Source organism: Sus scrofa, chromosome 10 (genome assembly GCF_054392235.1).
Source record: "Sus scrofa isolate SSC_HxYL_T2T_F1_AM1 chromosome 10, Sscrofa_HxYL_maternal_Yorkshire_Landrace_v2.0, whole genome shotgun sequence".
NCBI classification, from domain to species: domain Eukaryota; kingdom Metazoa; phylum Chordata; class Mammalia; order Artiodactyla; family Suidae; genus Sus; species Sus scrofa.
In genome coordinates this window covers 70,779,888-70,805,068 of record NC_139392.1, presented here as the reverse complement: position 1 = coordinate 70,805,068, position 25,181 = coordinate 70,779,888, and the positions used below count along the sequence as shown (strand labels likewise).

At 39.9% G+C, this 25,181-nt stretch overlaps 2 protein-coding genes across 10 annotated transcripts in view; both read right to left on the bottom strand.

The window, feature by feature from the left end:
* The window catches only part of MRC1 (mannose receptor C-type 1), a 119,319-nt gene extending 116,761 nt beyond the window's left edge, over nucleotides 1-2,558 (bottom strand). For 2 of the 3 annotated variants that reach the window (XR_014817178.1, XR_014817177.1), the window contains exon 1: nucleotides 2,402-2,558. Coding sequence is in view for 1 of the 3 variants with exons in the window: in NM_001255969.1 (NP_001242898.1) it covers nucleotides 2,402-2,462 (61 nt within the window). In the remaining 2 variants the exon portion in view is untranslated. 3 annotated transcript variants of the gene reach the window in all.
* An 11,591-nt stretch (nucleotides 2,559-14,149) lies between these two features.
* TMEM236 (transmembrane protein 236) overlaps nucleotides 14,150-25,181 on the bottom strand; it is a 65,743-nt gene continuing 54,711 nt past the window's right edge. For 5 of the 7 annotated variants that reach the window (XM_084980204.1, XM_084980205.1, XM_084980203.1 and 2 more), the window contains one exon: nucleotides 14,150-17,100. In XM_084980204.1, the coding sequence (XP_084836330.1) occupies nucleotides 16,520-17,100 (581 nt within the window). In that variant the 3' untranslated portion in view covers nucleotides 14,150-16,519. The remainder of the gene's footprint in view (nucleotides 17,101-25,181) is intronic. The other 2 variants (XM_003130725.6, XM_084980207.1) reach the window with 1 other exon arrangement.

Genomic DNA, 25,181 nt, shown 5'->3' with positions numbered 1-25,181 from the left:
TTCCCAGGCTAGGGGTCCAGAGTTGTAGCCACCGGCCTACGCCAGAACCACAGCAACGCAGGATCCGAGCCGCATCTGCAACCTACACCACAGCTCACAGCAACATCGGATCCCCAACCCACTGAGCGAGGCCAGGCATCGAACCTGCAACCCCATGCCTCCCAGTCAGATTCGTAACCACTGCACCACAAAGGGAACCCCGGGAACATACTTTTTAAAACATGAATGTAGAATTATCCTAATAAGCTTTATATTGATGAAGGTGACTCATAATATTTTGGCTCTATTAGGTTAAATAAACAATATTTATAAGATCAGGGTCACCTGTACCTTTTTAACTTTTTTTTTTTTTTTTTTTTTTTTTGTCTTTTTGCAATTTCTTGGGCCGCTCCTGCGGCATATGGAGGTTCCCAGGCTAGGAGTCTAATCGGAGCTGTAGCTGCCGGCCTATGCCTGAGCCACAGCAATGCAGGATCCGAGCCGCATCTGCGACCTACACCACAGCTCATGGCAATGCCGGATCATTAACCCACTGAGCAAGGGCAGGGATCGAACCCGCAACCTCATGGTTCCTAGTCGGATTCGTTAACCATGATGGGAACTCCCCTTTTTAACTTTTTAAAATGAAGCTGCATAACACAGCCAGTTATGTTTCTATCGGACTGTGCTGGGTTACAGTCCAGGTCTGCAACTGTTCGCCAGCATCTGTTTGAAAACTTGGTAAGAGGGAACTTACTTAAGCGGAACATTCGGTGACAACACAGCTCTGAGATTTGCACTGGTCTTGGTTTTAATCTTTGAGGTCATGAAGAACATATGAATCCTCTTGCACGAGGTGGTCTTTCCAGGTGAAGACCAAGGCGATGGTCCTCCCACGCCCGCCCGGGGTAAGGCAGTCCCTCCTTACTCCCCGAGGGATGCGCATTGGAGCCAGGACTAAGGTAAGAGATCTCAGGCTCCATCCAGCCTCTTTCCTTGGCACTGTTGCTAAGGAGACTTCTCCTTTACATGCCCACTGTATTGCTCGTATCGGATCATTGGTTTCTACTGGAGGAGGAATTAAAAAAAAGTCACTGCTGGGAGTTCCCGTCGTGGCGCAGTGGTTAATGAATCCGACTAGGAACCATGAGGTTGTAAGTTCAGTCCCTGCCTGGCCTCACTCAGTGGGTTAATTAATGATCCGGCTTTGCCGTGAGCTGTGGTGTAGGTCGCAGACGCCGCTCGGATCCCGAATTGCTGTGGCTGTGGTGTAGGCCGGTGGCTACAGCTCTGATTAGACCCCTAGCCTGGAAACCTCCATATGCCACAGGTGTGGCCCTAAAAAGTGCGCGCGCACACACACACACACACACACACACACACACAAGAGCTTCTGCACAGAGGCTTGGTGCAAACACTTCTCCCTTCGCTCATGTTTTTTTAAAAAAATCTCCACCACTTCATGCTCAGAGCGAGCTGGCCTTTGCTGGGAAGCCTCCACTGTGGGGGGCGGGGGGCGCACTCAAAGGGAGTTTCTGTTTTATCCATGCCTTCACTGCTGCCTCCACCGTGACAGCAGTGCCTGGAGGGACAATGGCACAGGCTGGGCACAGACAGTGTTTGCCCATGTAGGTGAAATGAAGGGCAAAGGGGAACCGCAAATTCCAAAGTTAAAAATCCCTTCTAGCTCGTCTCAGAAGAGAACTGGGAATCAAAATGCTTACAGGCTCTCTTCCTGCTGTGGGTAAACAGGTGGAGTCTAGAGAGGTGGCAAAGAGAGACTCCAGAATGTCTTTGAACATTTGAAAAGCTCTGGATCTGTGCCTCAGTCTCAGGAATCAATCAGTACAAACAACTCGGAGTACAGAGAAGGAACAATTTAGAACACAGATAAGAAGAAACATTCTAGCCCCAAACTCTAGGCGTGATGAAAATGGTTGTTCACAGAGAAAAAAAAAGAGATGAGTTATGAAAATCTCATGGAAACCCTTTTGGGGGGTGGCCTGGGATCTTGTTCTTAGACCGGCAATGACGAGAGACACCAGCTCTACCCTCCTTTAGGCCAGAAACACTTAGAAGGCACGCGCATTGGGGGTTCGATAGAAATTGAAAATGACATAGCACCGACCACAGAGGAAACCGCTCTGAGAATAAAGCAGGGGAAGGACAGTGGGGACAGAGGAGGAGGAAGCCAGGGTTCTGCAGGGTTCAGGGCAGGCAGCCCCTCTGACCTGAGAAGCAGGTGTTTTTATCCTGGCCAGGGAAGCAAGAGGAATGTTTTTGCAGAGCTGGGGGTTCGGGGAGCTCTGCCACCACCTCACCAGCACGTTGAAAGGACCCATTTAACACTGACCCCAAAGGGATGGGATGCCATAGGCTCCGGGCCCCAAATCCGAAGGCTTCTACCTTAGAGTCAACTTACCCAAGAGCTGCAGGGCAACCGGAAGGAAAGAGAGGAACGCCAGGCACGGGGACAGCCTCATGGCCCGAGCTGGTCCTTTCCTGATGCTGGTGAAGAGAAGGGAGTTGGGGAACCCAGGCGGGGACCTCCTCCCTTCTCAGAACCGCCCTGCTGAAAAGAAGTGAGGAGGAAGCTCTCACTTTTAAAGGGCTTCTGAAATTAGGGAAAACCTCCAATAAGGAGATATCCTGTCACATGAGGGTGGTTGGAAAAACAGGAATTCAAAAGTTACAGCTTTGCTTTGTAAGCTAACTTGGGAGGAGAACAGACGCAGAGGAAGGGGAGAGAGGGCATGTGTGGGAGAGGGATGAGGAAGAGGGGAGGCAGGAGGGTGAAGGGGAGCCATCAGGAGCCCGGCTGGCCTGTGGGGACGGGGAGAGGGGACCCAGCACCAGACCTCGCAGCCCCTCTGGGAGGTGGCTGTGTAGGGGGCAGGCGGGGGGCCATTCATTACCTGGGCTGGAAAACGGAGGTTTCCTCTGGGAAGCAGCTGAAACAGAAGCCCCTTGGCAACGAATGCTCCCCCCGAATGTGATAGAAACAGGCAGGCCTTAAAGGGACTGTTTTATTTATGGTGAAAACGTCTTCAGGGCTGAAACGGATTCTCCCTCCTTCTCTCCCTGTTCAGGGCTTAGAGCCCTTTTTTCTTAGAAAGCTTCCAACCAAACTTCCCATGGAGCTTTGTTCCTTTTAGCCAAAAGAAAAGTAAAATCAAGGCTAACCCAAAGAACAAATCTCAATAATAACAGCAGGGAGAAACTTCTAGAAGTCTTCCTCTAGAGAGTTCTCTAGATGGCCAGAGAAAATAGTGGCGGGGTTTGCAATACAACCTCACTGCCTCAACCACAGCGATCCTCCTCAAACTGGCAATGATCCTCTCGTTAGGAGAAAAATCTGCTCATTTGGTCAAAAAGAGGTATATTCATTATACCGGAGGTGGAACTCTTTCTTTAAAAAAAAAAAAAAAAACCTGGAAACAGATTTTTTCATTAAGCACCATATTAACCCTACACCTATGTTTTGTTATGTTTCAGAGGCAAAACATGAATCAAGACCATTTTGAAACAGATTTTGGTAATGCTATAGCTAACCACCAACTGGAGTTTGGGAAATGTTACCCAATCAAAAAGAAGCTGCTGGAAACATTGTATCTTTTGAAATTTTAAATGAAGACTATTTCTTCAGGTGGAAAGCTTCCCAAGATTCACCGTCTTTGCAATAATGTTATAAACTTTGCTTCCTGAGAAAAATTATATAGTTACCTTACTGGTTTTTTTAAGCATTCTAAAATTAAGAAGATTATTCGGACAGGATGAGAAAGATGGTGAAGCTGTAGGACACAAGAAAAATGTTTCTTTTTTGTTAAGCCAGTGCTTCTCTGACAAAAAATTGGTTACGAAACAGAGTAGATGAAACAAAATGTTTCTTTCTAAAACTTTGCTTCATTGATTTATCATGAGAAAAAAAATATTTAAATGAGCCATTCTTAGTTTTTAAATGTAACTCGATTATATCAACTCAAAAAGTTTGGCCTGGACTTCCCATTGTGGCTCAGCAGGTTAAGGACCCAACATTGTCTCTGTGAGGATGTGGGTTCAATCCCCAGCTTCACTCAGTAGGGTAAGGATCCAGCATTGCTGTGAGCTGCAGTATAGGTTACAGATATAGTTTGGATCCAAGTTGCCGTGGCTGTGGCGTAGGCTGGCAGCTGCAGCTCCCATTCTACCCCTGGCCCAGGAATTTCCATATGCTGCGGATATAGCTGTAAAAAGGAAAAAAAAAAAAAGTTTTGGCCTAATTTGAATTTATATTAATTTCAGAAGAAAACAAATCTCTTGTAACCTCTCTATACTCACCTCAGGGTTTTTTGTTTTTTGTGGGTTTTTTTTTGGCAGGGCGGCTTTTTAGGTCCACACCCAAGGCATATGGAGGTTCCCAGGCTAGGGGTTGAATGGGAGCTACAGCTGCTGGCCTACACCACAGCCACAGCAATGCAGAATCCAAGCCACATCTGTGACCCACACCACAGTTCATGGCAGCACTAGATCTTTATCCCACTGAGCGAGGCAAGGGATCAAACCCGCAACTTCATGGTTACTAGTCAGATTCATTTCTGCTGCACCACAACAGGGAACTCGGACATTCAGGGTTTTTTAAATTACACAAATGTCTCATATGGCCAACCAGGATCAGTGGTAGAATCCATGACTTTGAAACAAAGGGAGGCCAGTTGTCCCACAAACTATTTTTACTCCATGACCTTGAACTTACTGAAACAGAGATTCAGTAGGCTAAAAGAGGAGAGCAAGGCAAAGAAATCCAGCTCTTTGGGGAGTGATAGCACAGAAGAGGGTGGAATAGGAAACCTTAGAAATCCATCATTTCAATGTAACAACTACTGAATGGGCAGAAACTGTCTGGGGTAACGATTTTGGAACTCTAGACTCTAGGAGAAACCCCAGAGCATCTCGTGGAGAACTTGATGCAGAGGCTGGTAAATGTCAGTGAATGCCAGCCTTTCACTTGTGGCTACCATCCTCAATTCTTCCCTCTTTGCAGCAGGTGGCAGACCTATTGGTGCAGCTTGCTGGAGCCAGGGTGAACAATAAGGAACTTGTCCTCCAGATATCAGACTTGTGTGTTCTGAAGGCTGATTACTGTTTTGAATTGTATTCACCACTTCTATTCAACATAGTACTGAAAGTTCCAGCCAGAGTGATTAGGCAAGAAAAAAATAAATCAATAAAGAAAAGCATTCGGATTGGAAAGAAAGAAGTAAAATGACCTCTTTCAACAGACGGCATGATTTTAATGTGGGAAAACCCTAAGGTTTCTACCCAAAAACAAACAAACAAACAAACAAAAAACTGCTAGAGCTAATAAACAAAGGAAAAAAAAGTGAAAGATACAAATTCAAAGCACAAAAATCAGTTGCATTTCTACATACTATAATGAAAAACCTGAAAAAGAAATCGAGAAAATAATTCTACTTGCAATAGCATCAAAAAGAATAAAATACTTGGGAATCAATTGTTAATATGACAATACTATCCTAAGAAATCTAGAGATTCAATGCAACCTCTATCAAAATCCCAATGACAGTTTTTACAGAAATAGAAAAATCCATCCTAAAATTCATATGAAATCTCAAAAAACCCTATGTAGCCAAAACAATTTTAAAAAAGAACACAGTTGGAGGAGTCAATGCATACTTGCTGATTTCAGAACTTACTGCAAAGCTACAGTGATCAAAATAGTGTGACACTGGCATAGGAGAAAGATAAAGACCAAGAGAATGGAACAGAGAGCCCAGAAATAAACCCTCACATATGTGGACACCTGATTTTTGACAAAGATGCCAAGACCACTAAAGGCAGAAAAGACAGTTTTTTCAACAAATGATATTTGGAAAACTGAATATCTGCAAACAAGAGAATGGAGTTGGGCTTTCTTTTAAACTGCATTTTAAAATTTCCTCAAAAATGGATCAAAACCTAAACTTAAAAGCTAAAACTGGAGTTCCTGTCATGGCACACTGGAAACGAATCCAACTACAAACCATGAGGTTGTGGGTTTGATCCCTGACCTCGCTCAGTGGGTTAAGGATCCAGCATTGCCGTGAGGTGTGGTATAGGTCACAAACCTGGCTCACTCAGATCTCGCATTGCTGTGGCTGAAGCATAGGCTAGCAGCCGTAGCTCCCTTTTGACCCCTAACCTGGGAACCTCCATATGCTGTGGGTGCAGCCCTAAAAAAAAAAAAAAAAAGTAAATAAATAAACAAAACCAAAACTATAAAACTTTTAGAAGAAAACATCAGGAAAACTCTTCATGATGTTAGAATTGGCAATGATTTGGTTGGGCAAAAGCAGAGGCAAAAAAGGAAAAAAATTGGTAAATCGGGGTTCATCAGAAATAAAACTTTTGTGCATCAAAGGGCACTATGAGAAGAGTAAAAAAACAACCCACAGAATGGGAGAAAATGCTTGCAAATCATATGTTTGATAAGGGATTAATATCCAGGATATTAAAAAAGTACAACTCCATAGCAACAACAAAGCAATCAATATTTAAAACGTGCAAAGGACTTAAGTGACACTTCTTCCAAGAAGATGTACAAATAGCCAAGAAGCACAGGAAAAATGCTCAACATTAGTCATTACAAAAATGCAAACAAACCACAGTGGAATAGCACTTCACACACATCAGGTGGCTATTATCAAAAAGCAAAAGCAGATCATAGCAAGTGCCAATGAGGGTGTGAAGAAATCAGAACCCTTTTGCCTTGCTGGTGGGAATGTAAAATGGTATAGCCACTGTGGAAAACAGTTTGCCAGGTCCTCAAACATAACTAAACTGCCATATGATCTAGCAACTCCACTTCTAGGTATATACCCCAAAGAATTGAAAATATAGACTTAAACAAATATTTGTTTGCCAATAATCACAGCAGCATTACTCATGGTAACCAGCAGATAAAAGTACCACAAGTATTTATCAGCAGATGAATGGATAAGTAAAAGGAGGTATGTATACATACACACACACAATGGAATATTACTCAGCCATAAAAAGGAATTCTGATAACTGCTGTAGCATATATAATCTTGAAATAATAAGACACGAAAAGACAAATACTGTATGATTCCACTTATGATGTACATAAAATCAGCATATTCATGAAGACGGGAAGAACAGAGGTTAGCAGGAATTGGTTGGGAAGTGGAGAAGGAGTGTTATGGTTTAATGGGTTCAGAGCTTCTGTTTGGGATGAAGGAAAGTTCTGAAAAAAAGATAATGGTGATAGTTGTATAACATTGTGAATATATTTAAAGGCCACTGAACTGTAAAGGAAAAATGATTGAAATGATAAATTCTGTTATGTATATTTTATCATATTAAAATAAAACCCAAATCTTACCATCTCCTTTATATCCTTCTCCTTAGGTTTTGGTTCTGGTTTTTGCTTAGCTATTGATGATGGTGGTTGTTTTTAACTAGTACTTCCTTCAAGCGAAAGAAGTATTTCTATAAAACAAAGGAAATTCCTCATTTTTTAAGTTGGTAGGACAATTGCTGAACTATTTCATTTCCTTTTAGATTTTCTCTTTCTCAAACACCACATAACTCATCCTCAATTCTATGTAAGATGAACTTAGTGACACCTTTGTCCGAAACCGTTCTGAGAAAATTAGCTCAGCAAATTCTTGGTAACCTCTTCTATCATTTCTCGTAGTTAAAAATGGTGATTGATTCATAAGTTTGTTTTGTTGAACCATCCCTCTCTTTTATTGAGTGAATCTGCCCAAATAGTATCAAGATAGTTCTCACTCAAAAGGAAAAAGATATAATGATGAGGTTAAAATTAAAAAAAAAACAACAACAGGTTTTTAATGTTCTTACTTCTCACATTTTCCAATCCTTCTTAAAAAATATCAAAACATCAACAATGCATTTGTAATTTAATAGAAGATAATTACCCTATAGCAACCAAAAATCTTTGCACTGGATTATTTATCTAAAATTTGACTTTAATTTATAATTATCTTCAGATGGCATATTTAGATTTACTGTAATCTGCAGTATATACCTGTAGAATATTTGAAGGGCCTGTAAATTTTATACTTCTGCAATCAATGTTAGGTTTTTGTTTGGCATGATATACGTCTTTATAATATATGTATTTAACTTTACAAAATAATTTAGTTATAAGGTTATATGACCCACTGAATATTTGAAAAAAAAAAATAAAGAAAAAGACAGGAGTTCCCATCATGGCACAGTGGTAAACGAATCCGACTAGGAACCATGAGGTTGAGGGTTCAATCCCTGGCCTTGCTCAGTGGGTTAGGGATCCAGCATTGCCGTGAGCTGAGGTGTAGGTTGCAGACGTGGCTCGGATCCCACGTTGCTGTGGCTGTGGCATAGGCTGGCGGCTACAGCTCTGATTTGACCCCTAGCCTGGGAACCTCCATGTGTGGCAGAAGCGGCCCTAGAAAAGGCAAAAAGACAAAAAAAAAAAAAAAAAAAGGGAAAAGAAATGTACTTTATGATATGAAAATGACCTAATTTTTTTTGGCCACATCCATGGCATGCAGAATTTCCTCGGCCAGGGATCAAACCTTCACCACAGCAGTGGCAACACCAGATCCTTAACCTGCTGAGCCAGGAGACATCTTCTGAAAATGACCTAAATTTTATAGATGAACATCAAGACACAAAAATCATGGGCACCTTCTTCAGAACTACACCAAATATGTAACATTACCTATAATTTTTAGCAATTTAACACATACATTTGTAATTTATTCACTGAAAAGTTCTGGAAAACCTATTCTCTAAGATATCAACATCTTTAATAAAAGAAACATGTCGTAGAGGAAAAAAAGCCTTTTCTGAAAAATCCATTTCAATGCAAGGAAACCTATGGGATTTTTAAGAGGCACATCCTGGAAAATTAGGATTTGTGTATGTATAAATACAAACTTTCACAGCAAATAGTACTTTGGTAAATATTTCCCCCAAAATATATAAAATCATTTTTTATATATTTAAGACCATACTGCTTTTTAAAAAGACTGTTTATTTAGAGCACTTGCCAGTTTACAGTGAAACTGAGAGGAAGGTACACAGATCTGCCCCATCCTCCCCTGCTCCCCATGCATAGCTTCTGCCATTATCAACATTCTCTGGACTCTTCCTGTTCATCTCCTTTCTCTTCCCACCCCACATCAACCACTGCTTTTTCTTAATTGTGGAAATAACAGAAACTTTACCTTTTCCAGAATGTCACATGGTTTTAAGTCATATAGTGGTAGGCTTCTCCTGTTGGCTTCTTTCATTTAGTCATATGCAGTTAACATTCCTCCATGGTTTTTTTTGTGGCTGGATACCTGCTGATTGTTTTTTCTAGGATTGAATCCTTTTCCATTGTCTGGCGGTACCAACCTTTATGCATCCATTCACCTGCTGAAGGGCATCTTGGCTGTTTCCAAGTTCTGGCAATTAAGCTGCTAAAAACATCCATGGTCAAGATTTTTGCACGGACATAAGTTTCTAACTCCTTTGGGTAAATAAATACTAAAGGGCATGGCTGCTGGGTGATATGGTAACAGCATGCTTAGTTTAAGAAACCATCAAACTACCTTCCGAAGTAGCTGTACTACTTTGCAGTCCCACTAGCAATGAAAGAGTTCCTATTGCTCCACATCCTTATTAGCATTTGTGTTGTCATTATTTTGATATTGGCCATTCTAATCTGTTTTTTTATTGGCACCTTATTGTTTTAGTTTGCATTTCCCTGATGAATTTGATGTGGAGCATATTTTCACAAAAATGGTAATCTTCCATTGGTATATCTTCTTAGATGAGGTGTCTGTTCAGGATTTTTTTCCATTTTTAAATTAAATCACTTGTTTTCTCACTGTAGAGGTTCTTTGTATACTTTGGATAACAGTCTTTACCAGATTTGTCTTCCATAAACATGTTCTCCTAGTCTGTGGTTTGTTTCCTACTTCTCTTGGTATTGTTTTTCACTGAGCAGAAGATTTTTAATTTTAATGAAGTCCAGCTTATTACCAATTACATCTTTCATGGATCATGTCTTTGGTATTACATTTGAAGGCATCACCATACCCAACCCACTAGGTTTTCTCCTCTGTCCTCTTCCAGAAGTTCTAAAGTTTTGTGTTTTCTATTTAGATCTATGGTCCATCTTGACTTAATTTCTGAGGAAGGCATATATGGTCTCTGTATAGATTCATGTTTTTGCATGTGGGTGTCCAGTAATTTCAATACCATTTGTTAAAATCAATAACTTGTCTCCATTTTATTAACTTTGCTCCTTTCCCAAATATTGGTTGACTATATTTATGTGGGTCTATGTCTGGCTTTTCTGTTCTGCTCCATTCATCTGTTTGTCTATTCTTTTGCCAAGAGCATTCTGTCTTAATAACTTTGGCTTTATAGTAAGGCTTGAAGTTAGGTAGTGTCAATTCTCCCACTTTGTTCTTCACCCCACTGTTGTCTTGGCTATTCTGAATCTTTTGTCTCTTCATATATACTTTATAGCTTGTCAGTATCCACAAAGTAACTTGCTGGGATTCTTACTGGGGTAGATCCTTATTGAATCTATAGACCAGGTTGCTAGATAGAGATCCGTTGATACAGTTGCTATACAGATGTAATTTATTAACTCTGGATCAGGTCAAGTGAAGAACTGACATCTTGACAATACTGAGTCTTCCTATCCATGTATACGGAATATCTCTCCATTTATTTAGTTCTTTGAATTCTTTCATTTGAGTTTTATAGTTTTCATATAGATCTTATACATACTTTGTTAGATTTATACCTATTTCATTTTGGAGGGTGTTAATGTAAATATTAATGTGTTTTCAATTTTAAATTTCACTTTTAAATCCCTGGTATATAGGAAAGCCATTGACTTTTGTCTATTAACCTTGTATCCTGCAACCTTGCTATAATCACTTTTTAGTTACAGGAGTTTTTTGGCCAATTTTAATGGATTTTCTACATAGACAGTCATGTCATCTGTGAACAAAGAAAGTTTTATGTCTTCCTTCCTAATCTGTATAACTTTTATTTCCCTTACTTGCCTTATTGAATTAGTAAGGACTCCCTGTATGTTCGGAAAAGGAGTGGTGAGAGGGGACATTCTTGCCTTGTACCTCATCGTAGTGGGAAAGCTTCAAATTCATCATCAATTATGACGGTATTATTATGTAGGTTTTTTTGCAGATAGTCTCTGCAGTTCAGAAAGTTCCACTCTATTCCTGGTTTATTGAGATGTTTTCAACCATAAATATGTATTGGTTTCTTTCATCAAACATTTTTTTCTACAGCAGTTGATACCATCATGTGCTTTTTCTTTTTCAGCTTTTTTTTTAATGACCACACCCATGGCATACAGAAGTTCCCAGGCTAGGGACTAAACTCGAGCCACAGCTGCAATATATGCAACACTGGATCCTTTAACCCATTGTGCTGAAACGGGGATTGAACCCACACCTCCACAGCGACCCAAGCCACTGCAGTTGGATTCTTAACCCACCACACCACACCACACCAAGAACTCCTCTCTTTTTGGTCTTTTGATATGATGGACTACATACATTGATTTTCAAATGTTGAACCAGTCTTGCACACCTTGGATAAATCCCACCAAGTTATCATGTGTAATTCTTTTTACACTTTTTTTATTTGATTTGCTAATATTTTGTTGAGGATTTTTGCATCAATGTTCATTAGAGATATTGGTCTGTAGTTTTCTTATAATGTTTTCATCCAGTTTTTAGTATTAGGGTAATGATGGCCACATGGAATGAGTTAGGAAGTAAGTATTCTCTCCTCTTCTGTCCTCTTAAAAGATACTGAAGATAATTGGTATAATTACTTCCTTAAAAGTTTGATAGAATTCACCAGTGAACCCATATTTACCTGGTGCTTTCTGTTTTGGAAGGATATTAATTACTGATTCAATTTCTTTAATAAGTATAGGCCTTTTCAGGACAACTTCGTGTGTGGATTTTGACAGGTTGTTTCATGGAGTTGATGCATTTCATCTAGATTATCTAATTTGTGGGCATAGACTTGTTCATAGCATTTCTTTATTATCCTTTTAATTTCAATGACATCTGTAATGCTATCTTCTCTTTATTTTCTGATGTTACTAATTTGTGTCTTTTTTTCTTAGTTTGCCTGGTTAGAGGCATATCAATTTTATCAATCTTTTCAAAGAACCAAGTTTTGGTTTTATTGATTCTTTCTATTGATTTCCTGTTTTCAATTTCACGGTTTTCTAATTCTTATTCTCTTCTTCCCTTTACATGGCATTTAATTTGCTCTTTTTCTAGTTTCCCAAGGCAGACACTCCATTTTCTGACTGTAGAGTTCTCCTTTCTAATATGTGCATTCAACAGGTTCTCTCTAAACATTGCTTTGCCTCAACCTGCACATTCCAATAAGTCTTATTTTCATTTCATTTACTCCAAAATACATTTTAATTTCTCTTGGGATTTCTTCTTTGACCCATATGTTATTTAGAAACATGCTGTTTAATCTCCATATAATTAGGAATTTTTCTATTATCTATTACTGATTTCTTATTTAATTCCATTATGAGAACAGATACTTTCTCTAGCCTTTTAAATTTGTTAGTATGTTATGCCCCAGAATGTGGCTTATTCTGGTAAATGTTCCTTGTAAGCTTGAGAATATTCTGCTGTTGTCAGATGAAAACAATACATATCAAGTATATCCATTTATTTGATGGCATTGTTGGGTTCAACTATGTCTTTACTGATCTTCTGCCTGCTGGAAATGTCCATTTCTGAGAGAGGGGGTGTTGACGCTTCCAACTATAATAATGGCTTCATCTATTTCTCTTTGCATTTCTATGTGTTTTTGCCTTATGTAGTTTGATGCTCTGTTACTAGGTGCATATACATTAAGGATTGTTATGTCTCCTTAGAGAATTGACTCCTTTATTATATTGGAATAATGCCTTTCTTAATCCTTGAAAAACTTGCTTACTTTGAAGTCCGGTCTGTTTGAAATTAATATAAGTACTCCTGCTTTCTTTTGACTAGCATTAGCATGGTATACTTTTCTCCATCCATTTACTTTGAAACTAGATAACATTAACCTTGTAACTTTTTATAGAGACATAAAAAGCAACATGGAGGGCTTAATCTCTAGAATATATAAGCAACTTACACAACTCAACAGCAAAAAAGCCAATCAATCAATGGAAAAATGGGCAAAAGACCTGTATAGACATTTCTCCAAGGAAGATATACAGATGGCCAGCAAACACATGAAAAAAATGATCAACATCATTGATTATAAGAGAAATGCAAATCAAAACAACCATGAGATACCACCTCACACCAGTCAGAATGGCCGTCATTAATAAATCCACAAATAACAAGTGCTGGAGGGGCTGTGGAGAAAAGGGAACCCTCCTGCACTGTTGGTGGGAATGTAAACTGGTACAGCCACTATGGAGAACAGTCTGGAGATACCTTAGAAATCTATACATAGAACTTCCATATGACCCCGCAATCCCACTCTTGGGCATCTATCCGGACAAAACTCTACTTAAAAGAGACACATGCACCCGCATGTTCATTGCAGCCTTATTCACAATAGCCAGGACATGGAAACAACCCAAATGTCCATCAACAGAGGATTGGATTCGGAAGAGGTGGTATATATACGCAATGGAATACTACTCAGCCATAAAAAAGAATGACATAATGCCATTTGCAGCAACATGGATGGAACTAGAGAATCTCATACTGAGTGAAATGAGCCAGAAAGACAAAGACAAATACCATATGATAACTGGAATCTAATATCCAGCACAAATGAACATCTCCTCAGAAAAGAAAATCATGGACTTAGAGAATCAACTTGTGGCTGCCTGATGGGAGAGGGAGGGAGTGGGAGGGATCGGGAGCTTGGGGTTATCACATACAACTTAGAATAGATTTACAAGGAGATTCTGTTGAGTAGCACTGAGAACTATGTCTAGATATTCATATTGCAACAGAACAAGGGGTGGGGGGAAAAATGTATACATGTAAGAATAACTTGATCCCCATGCTGTACAGCAGGAAAAAAATAAAAAATAAAAAATTTCAAAAAAAGCAACATGGGTCTTAGTACCAAAAACCATTAGAAGCAATGAGAATGGCAGTATAATTTTAATGACATAACTTTTAATCACACAGTATAGAACTACCAATGTTTCATTAGCAAAATTTGCTGCAATGCCTATTAAATACCACAGACTAGAACTTTATAAACATGTGTACACCCTTAAAATAAATGATTAAATTGGGTACTCAGTAATTTTCCTCCTACATGGAGCCTTTTGTATGTGTCTTCATTACTTATATAAAGTGTTGTGACTTCTCAAAATATCAGGCACATTCAAATGCAAATATTAGATACAAAATGTACTCTAAACTCAGATAAGTAATACTTTTCATCTTATCTGAGCACTGTTCACTCTAAAAATTCTAATATAAAGATAAATATAAATATATGTAAAACATTATATTTAGGAATATTGCAAATCAACTACTTGATTATAGGTTCTTCTTAAAGATTATCATGATATAGTTTGAAAGAAATTATGTGATACTATTTTTAGAATTATAAGCACTGTAAATTTCTGTGGGATTGACAGAGGAAGATAAGGCCTTTCTTTAAGGACTTTAAAGCTTAATGGGGAACTTAGAAAAGTAAACACATAATGAAAGTCTTAAAAAAGTGTTACAATTAGGGTTCTATGAGACGCATGAATACTTACATCAACTTGAATCTGTCTATTCAGTAGATTACTCACGTCTGAACATAACCTTACCTGATGAAAAATTATTGTCCGAGGTAATCTTAAGATTCTACATATCACTCTTCATAAATGCATAGTTTAAATGATTATCCCCAAAGGGTACCTCAGGACACAGAAAAGAATAAAACAGGAAAATTAAAACAATGCCTTGAAGTTCCCTGGTGGCTTAGAGGGCTAATGATCCAGGGTTGTCCCTTCTGTTGTCGCATGGGTTTGATCCCTGGACTGGGAACTTCTGCATGCTGCAGGTGTGACCAAAAATAAACCCCCCAAAACAAAACAAAGGAACAAAAAAGCAATGTGTTTAGCTACTTGTTTCTCTGTAGGAATTTGATACAATTAAAATACTTGGTATTCATCAGGTTATTAGAGTTTGCCAGATAATGCAATGAGGACATTTCCCATCTCAGTTAATCCTCTCAAATCTATTTAAGCACTATTTAACCCTTATATTAAGTACAATGAATATGCTCATCTTTTATACCTGGAAACTGGAGTTTACAGTAGTCCAAGAATTTTCCCCAAGTCATAAAGCCAGAAGCAAAGCTTTTAACAACTGTGAATAGACCTTCTCTTATGGTGTGAGGGAAAACCAAAAAGCCTAGTTGGGGCATGAAACTGGGGCATCCAGGGGAGGTGTGGAGTGGCAGCTAAGTTCAGTTAGCCATGCTTTAAACTATTTGTTACCACAGATCATTGACAAGACTGGCTATGAAAAACATGACTCTGCACACATAAGCCTCAGAACTCCTTCTGGCCTCTCAAAATTTATACGGAATGGGGAGCCCCTGCCATGACTATCTATGAGTAGCCCAACATAGTGAAAGCAAAATACTGAAGTCTGTATCTAATTAGTTAACATCAAGATAACCATTATAGGGGATCACATAAAACCCTAATGCATTTGCTGCTACATTTGTAAGCTGAACTTCTAATTTTAAACAAGACTTGTATCTGAGTATTTTCATGATGGTATCAAATTCCACAAATAATATAGCCTTATACTTTGAAACCTCCCTCTTTGATTTATGGCTTCCTATTATAAAACTTTATCTAGGTTTTACTGGTGTACCTTGACTTCATTACTTTAAACGGAGCCAAATGTCTGTTAAACTAAAGTGCTTTCTGTGTTGAAATCAATTGATCACAGAAAAGTCACTCGCCGCAGTGGAATAAAAAGCGTAATTCCATATTTGAAGGAGACCCTCAAACTACAATTCAAGTGTTTTGAAAATAGAATCTAAAAAGTATGCAATAATTACCAGTGTATTTCCAAAAATTAATTTGAACTAATTAATTGATTTTAACTATTCCTGTATTGTTCTTTATATAAACAATAAAAAAAAAAAAACCTGTCTCATTCTTGGACTAAATGTGGGGGAAAACATTTTCCCTCATTTTTTATGAGGTTTTATTGAAAAGAGTTTTTAGAAAAAGCGCAAAATACGTAACTAAAATCAACTACTAACATTTTCTAGAGACCAAGGGGAGCCAACATTTAAGACTGCTTACATTTAGCACCATTTGTATACTTTAAAAGACTGACATGCTACAGTTTTTTTAAAAAAATAGTTCTTTTCTTTACCATCTATTCTTCCTTTCTTCCTATAGTGCAAAAACATAGGCCTGCCCCCCAATAAAGCTTACAAATGTGCCCAGATGCCAAACCAACAGGTTTGATTGGATGACATGTTCGTTTTAAAAAGATGTCTCCAAGCCTGAGAAAATCCTGAATCTGGTTAAGTAATTGAAGTAAACATAGGAGACCGTCACCAGGACATTTTTACAAAGGCCGAGTATGGGTGTGATGGTTCCCAGGACAATGATTAAACTAAGTCTAATAAAGATAAAGGGTAGATCCTGGAGCAGGATACCAAGGGAACCGTGAAGTGGGTTCTGGGGAGTGAGTACAATTCGAAGAAGAGAAAGGAAACTGAAGAGGTACAACGGGTAGACCCAGCCTGACTTGTACACGTTGGGGTGCCCGGCCACCCGCACCATCTCTATGGTGTCCGCCCACAGCAGGAAGCTCCACAGGAAGATCTCCGCCCGCACATCCCGCCTGGACACGGTGCTCAGGACCCCCCACTCAAAGGTCGGCTCCTGGGGTCCCTCCAGCTCAGGAGCAGGGCTCTGTGTCACGCCTCCTGGTGGCCGCGACAGTTTGGTCCTCTTGGCTGGCTGAGGAGGTATCTGGTTTTCTTCATTTTGCCTCACTTGATCCGTCACAGTTTTTACTTGCTGCAAGGTGGTCGTTTGGATGTGTCTGTCTTCACTACCTGCAATAAATTGATTTACTTAAACTAAAAGTTCACGTCAAATATAACTTTTCTTTCAATTTTATTTAAATTTTAAAATTTTTAATTGCTTTGAAATTTTAAAGTTGCATTTTAATTTTAATTTTTTATTTAAAGATTTTTCTGTTTTCGTTTTTTTTTTCTTTTTAGGGCTGCACCTGCGGCATATGGATAGGGTCCAATCGGAGCTACAGCCACTGGTCTAGGCCGTAGCCACAGCGACGCAGGATCCGAGCCATGTCCATGACCTACATCACAGCCCATGGCAACACTGGATCCTCAGCCCACTGAGCAGATGCCAGGGATCCAGCCAGATCCTCATGGATCCTAGTCGGGGCTCATTAACAGCTGAGCCACAAAAGGGACTCTTGAAAGTTTTTAAAATCTTTAGATTTTTATCTGATGTGAAACATTTAAAATTTCATTTAAAAACTTTTAAGTTTTAGCAACTGTATAAATTTTAAACTTTTATGTAAATAAAAATTTTCATATTATTTCAACACTTTAAATTTTTATTAAATTTAAATTTTAAAGTGAATCATTTAAAATGTTATTTACATTTAAAAATAAAAGGGAAGTGTTTTCTTATTTGAGGTCTGTTTGACACATGGAACTTCAAGATGGCAATGAGTCGCATAGTGTAAAAAATCAGAGACAGAGGAGACTCTTTGTGTCTTTGTATTTCCCTGGATATGGATCCTAAGTGATTTTTTACCATTTCAGAAAAATAGCCATTCCTGGCTACTGAGCAAAGGAAGTCCTTTCACATTTAAATAAATTCTCATTCAATTCTCAGAAAGAAAGTTGAGAGATTGGAACTACTCTTCCCTTTTCCAAATATGGAAACAGGAGCCCCAGAGGTGAAAGAGGCCCTAATTTAGATACATAATTCACAGCGACAGGCGCTGGAGTTCACACCCAGACTTGTTTGACCCCAATCGACCATCTCTTAACTTTGTGGCTGCTATCACTTTCTAGAGGCTATACATCACGTGCTAATTATAAAACATAAACATGTCATAAAACCAAGTGAATCTGAAAGTTCAATGGTCCAGTCGGGTCATTGGGTAAGAGGCCCACGGGGATCACTGCAACCCAGATCGCCAGGCTCGGTGTCTGGGGCTCAGAGGGCGTTAGCTGGGCATGAAAGAGCCTTAGGGAGGGGGAACATTCTGAATCCAAGATTTTTATGCTCTTCTTTCTCCAGAGTTTTTGAACTGGTCCGTGTGATCGGTTAAAATACCGCATTTGTGACCGTGAGGCTGTGGTTGGTCAACATGTCAGTCACCTGAATGATTAGGGTGTTTTCTCATCAACATCACGCGCGCGCACGTGTGTGTGTGTGTGTGTGTGTGTGTGTGTGTGTCTGTCTGTCTGTCTGTCTGTCTGTCTGAGAGAGAGAGAGAGAGAGAGGAAGAAAATGTATTTCTGTCCACATAAACACAAGTGTGTTGAGACTGGGTTATGAAGGAACCTCAAATTTCTTGTGACCAGTGTTAATGCTATGATTTTTCTACACGAAAGGAGTAGCACATTATTTTCCAAACATGTATCCACTTAAGCACCATTTCTTTTACTAAGACTTCCTCAGACCTTGACAAACTACTCAGCGACGTGCTGAGCTGCCATATTACTTGATAAGACAAAATTTAAAGGGAGTCATTAGATGGAATAGCTCTAAAGGTTAAAGACCTAAATAAAAAATTGCTACACTGCATTGAGCTGAAGTGAAAGCATTTTAAAACAGTAAGTTATTATGATTAATAACTAATAAAATGCTTGATTACTGGAAGTAGGAGTTGTTTAAAAGACAAACCTCAGTTTTCTTTCCTTTTTTTTTTTTGCTTTTTAGGGCCACACCCACAGCACATGGAGGTTCCCAGGCTAGTGGTCAAATCAGAGCTGCCTCTGCCAGCCTACACCACAGCCACAGCAACGCCGGATCCAAGCCACATCTGCAACCTACACCACAACTCATGGCACTGCCGGATCCCAGCCCACTGAGCAAGGCCAGGGATATTGAACCCACGTCTTCATGGATACCGGTCGGATTTGTTTCTGCTGCACCACAATGGGAACTCCCTGTTTTCCTTTTATGTGATTCATTATTTTAAAATTTTAAGTGTGAATTCAGTACATTTATCAACTAAAAAAAAGTAAATTCTTGATGAAATATTATTTACTTCTGGTATGAATCATGCGTAATTTTTTAAAATTTTGTACTATAGTTGATTTGCAATGTTGTGCCAATTTCTGCTGTACAGCAGTGACCCAGTTATATACATATGTACATGCTTTTTCTCATATTATCTTCCATCATGTTCTCTCTCAAGAGACTGGATAGAGTTCCCTGTGCTGTACGGTAGGACCTCAGTGCTTATCTATTCCAAATGTAAGAGTTTGCATCTACTAACCCCAAACTCCCAGTCCATCCCATTTGAATCATTCATAAATAAATGCCAAGACTCATAACCCTTAAAAACTTCTTCCCCAAACTTAGATGTCATGGGGCATGATTAGGTATCATTTTGATAAATTATACTCAAGGGAGAAAAATATATACTAAAAAAAATATATACTATAAAAATATATACTTCCCATTATTTTAATCGTCATACAATCTATCTTTTTAAACTTAGATGTTCACTGGTACTGATTGTATCTCTCATTTTACAACAAACAAACAAACATATAATAAACACGTTTCTTAGAGAATGTGTCCTGTCTGGGCGCACTCTCCTTCACCTCGCTTAGAAGATAAAGGGGTTCCAATGAAAGTCCAAATTCCTTTGCCAACACGAAGAACACAGCGTATAAATTGGGCTTTTGAAAAAGACTGCAAATTCAGCATTGTTTCAAAGGCAGGAAGTGCCATCAAAGAAGTGGCATGTTATCATTTTTTAAACCGTCAGTGAGAGTCCCAATATCTGAGGATAAGAGTCGGTGGTGTGAACAAGGAGTGTTTAGCTAGAGTGGATCTTTAATGAACCATGAAGGCTCTCATCCAAGTGTACTTGGTACAATCAGGGCTGGGAGCCTTCCCTTTCTCCAGAGTTCCTTAGGGACTAGTTTAGATTTGGGGGCTGGTTTAGGGCCTCTGCTGTCCTCTTTCCAAGTGAGGAGCATTCTAAGGATGAGCTAGAAAGCTCTGCTGGCCTCCCAGAGCGTGGGGTAGAAGTGAAGGTGTGAAGAAATGCTTTGGGAGTTCCCTCTGTGATGCAGTGGGTTCTGCCGTGTCTCTGCAGCGCCAGGACACAGCTTCCACACAGTGGGTTAAAGGATCTTGTGAGGTATAGGTCGCAACTGCAGCTCAGATCTGAACCCTGGCCCCTGGGAACTCCATATGTCACAAGGCGGCGGAAAAAGAAAAGGAAGAACTTGTTGGGTCATTAGAAAGGGCCAACAAATATATCCTCCAGTTATGTAAACAAGCCTTCAGGTAGCGCCAGTGCTATTCCCTTTGGGTCCATGATTCATTTCCCTGGTTTAAAATAGTGTCTGACACTGAGAAACAGCCTGTGTGTGTTAAATAAATAAAAAGTAGCAATTGCTAAACAATGTATCGTTTTTAAAGGAATTGGGAGAAAATAGAAAATAGAATGGAGCAAATAGGAAGAGTGATTACAGTTGGTTAAACTTTGGTGATAATTACACTTATAGCTGGCAATTTTTTTGTTGTTGTTGTATTTTTAGGGCCACACCCATGGCATATGGAAGTTCCCAGCCTAGGGGCTGAATCAGAATTGCAGCTGCCAGCCTACACCACAGCCACAGCAGCACGGGATCTGAGATGTGCCTGTGACCTACACCAGAGCTCAGAGCAACACCAGATCCTTAACCCACTGAGCAAGGGCAGGGATCCACCTGCATTTCTCATGGATACTAGTCAGGTTCATTACCCCTGAGCTACAATACGAACTCCTGGAATTCTTTTGATTGCGGCTGTCCCTTGCAAGTGTTCTATTTGGGGGAAATTATATTTATTTGTGCAAAATCCGTGAAAGATATAAGCACGGAGAGAGCAATCTACTCACTTCCTCAGAGGCTCACGCTGCTCTGTAAAAAGTAAAAATAGCAGCCATGCTCTGTAGTTCCCCACAGCTGATGCCAGCTGCCAAAACAACTTTTTATTCTCCCTGTGCAAGCCAGACAATCAAGGAAATGCAATTCTGATGAACAGATCCATGTTTAAGCAGGTAACCCAAGCCTATTTTATTTGATTATTTCTTCATAGTGATGCATCTCTCTCTAACCTCTTCCCCCCAAAGTGCTGGCTCACTTACAGGGGGAAATGTAAGTACGAAATAACAAATCAGTAGCAAGGAATTTTCTAGAGTGAGCATGGATTCCTCTTGCAAAGACAGAAAGAACGCAATCCGTGCACTACAATGAGAGAGCAGAATCACAAGAAAGGAAGGGCACCTAAAAACAAAACTGGAATGAAGCGGAGACAAAAAATGGGCTGTCTAAACCAAACCAAGATGTGCATTTTATGCTTTTAAAAAATGTCATGGTATACAGGCAACTTGGAAAAGGGAAATCTTTGGCTGTTTTGGCGAGAAGTGGCGGGGGAGAGGGTGTGTTGGAATCAAGTGGCAAGAGCAGGTGAGTGCCAGGTAGTGCCCTTGGGGGGAGGGAGACTTGAAACTGCCTTTCCAAACAGCAGCTGCAGAACTGCTCGTGATGGTGGTTAAGGGCTTGAACACTTGGAAACCCAGGGTGTCAGCTGTGTGCGGACAAACTGTGGAGTGCTGTTCCAAGCTTAGGCGGGGCATCGATCGAGCAGGGTGTCGGAAATAATGTCCCTGCCTTCATCACTCTGTCTCCTGTGATCTCATCAATAAAGAAGAGAAGAAAGAACTGTGGTGGGGCTTTAAAAGGAAGGTGAGTTCTGTGATGAGAGACCCTCACAGGGCATCTGAATGAGACTGGGAGTCAAGGATGGCTCACCTGGGAAGTGGCAGGCGGAGACCCAAAGAATAAATAGGAATGGATTCTGGGAGAAGTGGAGAAAGGAAGGTTTCGGGCAGCAGGAAGAACAGGTGTAAAGGTCCTTCGGTCAAAATGAAATGAAAGGAGGAGAGTGTGCTGAGGGGCTGGGGAGGCAGAGAGGGAAGAAGAGGTGAGAAGCTAATATTACTAAGTGTTTTCTATATACCAGGCACTGTTCTAAGTCCTTCCTATGCATTAATTCACTTAACCCTTATTAAAAAAAAAAAGCTCCATGATATGATTACCAAAGGAAAAAGGAGTAGGGAATAGGTTAGGAGTGTGGGATTAACAGATACAAACTGCTATAGATAAAATAGATAAGCAAAAGGATTTACTGTGTAGCACAAGGAATAATAGTTAATAGCTTGTAATGACCTATAATGGAAACGAATGTGAAAAAATATATATATAACGGAATGACTTTGCTGTACACTAGAAACTAACATAACATTGTTAATCAACTATCTTTCGATTGAAAAATATGGAGTTCCGTTGTGGCTCAGTGGAAATGAATCTGACTAGCATCCAGGAGGACACAGGTTTGATCCCTGACCTCGCTCAGTGGGTTAAGGATCCGGTGTGGTTGTGAGCTGTGGTGTAGGCCAGCTCCGACTCCACCCCTAGCCTGGGAACCTCCATGTGCCACAGGTGCAGCCCTAAAAAGATAAAAAAATAAATAAATAACAAAACCTCTATCATGCAGATACTATTATTTTCCCATTTTAAGGATGAATAAACTGAGGCAGTGGGAGATTAAGAATTGTTTCTGGGGTCACAAGGTGAATAAGAAGACCAAAATATGAATCTCAAACCCTTAACCACTAGACCACACTGTCTGGGGCAGAATCAGATGGTGTAGAGCCTTATGGACCATGATAAAGGTTTTAGAATTTATGTATGTATGTATTTTGGCTGTAGGCAGTGGCTTGATAGGGGATGTCCATTCCCAGACCAGGGACTGAAACTGGGCCACAGTGATGACACCATTGAGTCCTAACCATTAGACCACCAGGGAACTCCTGGATTTCATTCTAACAGAAAGCCACTGAAGATAAGGATGATGGAAAGCAGGGAGCCAGAGAGGATGAGGGGATTCAGCAAAGAGGCTCTTGAGGCCGTCAAGGCAGCCACTGCAAAATAACATTATTACTCAATTCCCAACAACCAGAGAAGGAATTAAAGACTCAGAAAAAAGATGACAAGTCTTGATTAACAGTCCCCCAAATCAATTTTTCCCTGGGATAAAAATGGTCAAGAGAAAGCAAAATGGTAATGATTTAGACATAATGATCTGAGAGGAAAAGTATTCTAGAAAAGAAGAAAAGTCACAGTCTTGGAGTTCCCTGGTGGCCCAGTGAGTTAAGGACTTGGCATTGTCATTGCTATGGCTCAGGTCACAGCTGTGGCATGGGTTCAATCTCTGGCCACAGGCACAGCCAAAAAAGTCACAGTCTTATGAAAAATGTTTAAAAATATGACTTTTAGTCACAGTACCTTTAGAGAACAAAAAAATTATAAAACATATACCATCTAAAATAAACATTTTAATACTTTAAAATATTTAAAAGACAGATTATAAACATTGTTATGTTGATTCTCCCTACTGACTAAACTCACTGTCCTGTGTCTATACAGCTTCCTTTGCGAAGCATGTCTGAGGCTGGGAAAAAAAGTAACGTAACTGCCAAGTGATAAGTGACGAAACCCAGCACCTACATCCCCGGATGCTTTTGATGAAGGAATGAATCAATATTTAGAAGTCCTTTAAAATAGTATCTGACACAGAGAAACAGCCTATGTGTGTTAAACAAATAAAAAGTAGGCAGTGCTAAACAATGTGTTGGTTTTAAATAAATTAGGAGAGAATAGCAACTAGAATGCAGTAAATAAACAGGAAGAGTGGTTACAGTTGGTTCAACTTTGGTGATAGTTACATGGCTACCCAGGATCCCACATGCCAGGTGAGGTCAAAAAGTTGGAGATACAGTGTCACACTGCAGAGCCTAATTCTTTTTTTTTTTTTTTTTTTTTAATTGTACTGAAGTAGACTTAATTTACAAGGTTGTGACAAAGTGATTCAGTTCTGCATGGACACACCTCCACTCTCTTTCAGATGCTTTTCCCACATAAATGGTCCCAGAATATTGGGTAGAGTTCTCTGTCCTCTACAGCAAGTTTCTATTGGCCAGTCATTTCATAGACTACAGTGTGCATATGTCAATCCCATGCCCCCAGTCCATCCCTCACCCCATCTGTCCTCTTTGGTGACAATAAGTTTGTTTTCAGAGTCTGTGGGTCTGTTTGTGTTCTGCAAATAAGTGTATTTGTATCCTTCCTCTAGCATCCACATAGAAGGCATAATGCTTAGGTTTGCCTGTTCAAGTCACAAAGGAAAATGCGACCCCGTGCTATATCCCCCCCAGGCAGAGACAGCTTGTGCCCTTTGACAAGGGCCTGTTCTGTGAGCTTCTCAATGCTCAGTGACAGTGCTCAGTGATGCCACCTTGGTCTCCGGAAATTGGTCACAGTGAGAGTATCTATGCCAGAAAAAGGGACACATGCTATAAAAATCAGAGCTTCCCCAACCCCACCCCAGGAGAAACAGTTGTTTAAACTTTGGCCAGCATACCCCTCTATGTGCTCAAAACTACAGGCAGGGCTTCATCAAATAATAATAACCCGTAACATTAATGAATGCAAGACAAATCTTCAACCCATCATCATTTCTGCAAGACCTCATGAGAACACATGCTCAGCTGTGAAAAACTATGACAACTTTCTTTTTAAAAAAGCATTGTGGAGTTCCCATCGTGGCTCAGTGGAAATGAATCTGACTAGCATCCATGAGGACAGGGGGTCGATCCCTGGCCTCGCTCAGTGGCTTAAGGATCCAGTGTTGCCATGAGCTGTGGTAGAGGTCGCAGATGTGCCTTGAATCCAACGTTACTGTGGCTGTGACATAGGACAGAGGCCTCAGCTCTGATTCGACCCTTAACCTGGGAACCTTCATATGCTGCATGTGTGGCCCTAGTAAGACAAAAAATATAAAAATAAATAAATAAATAAAATTA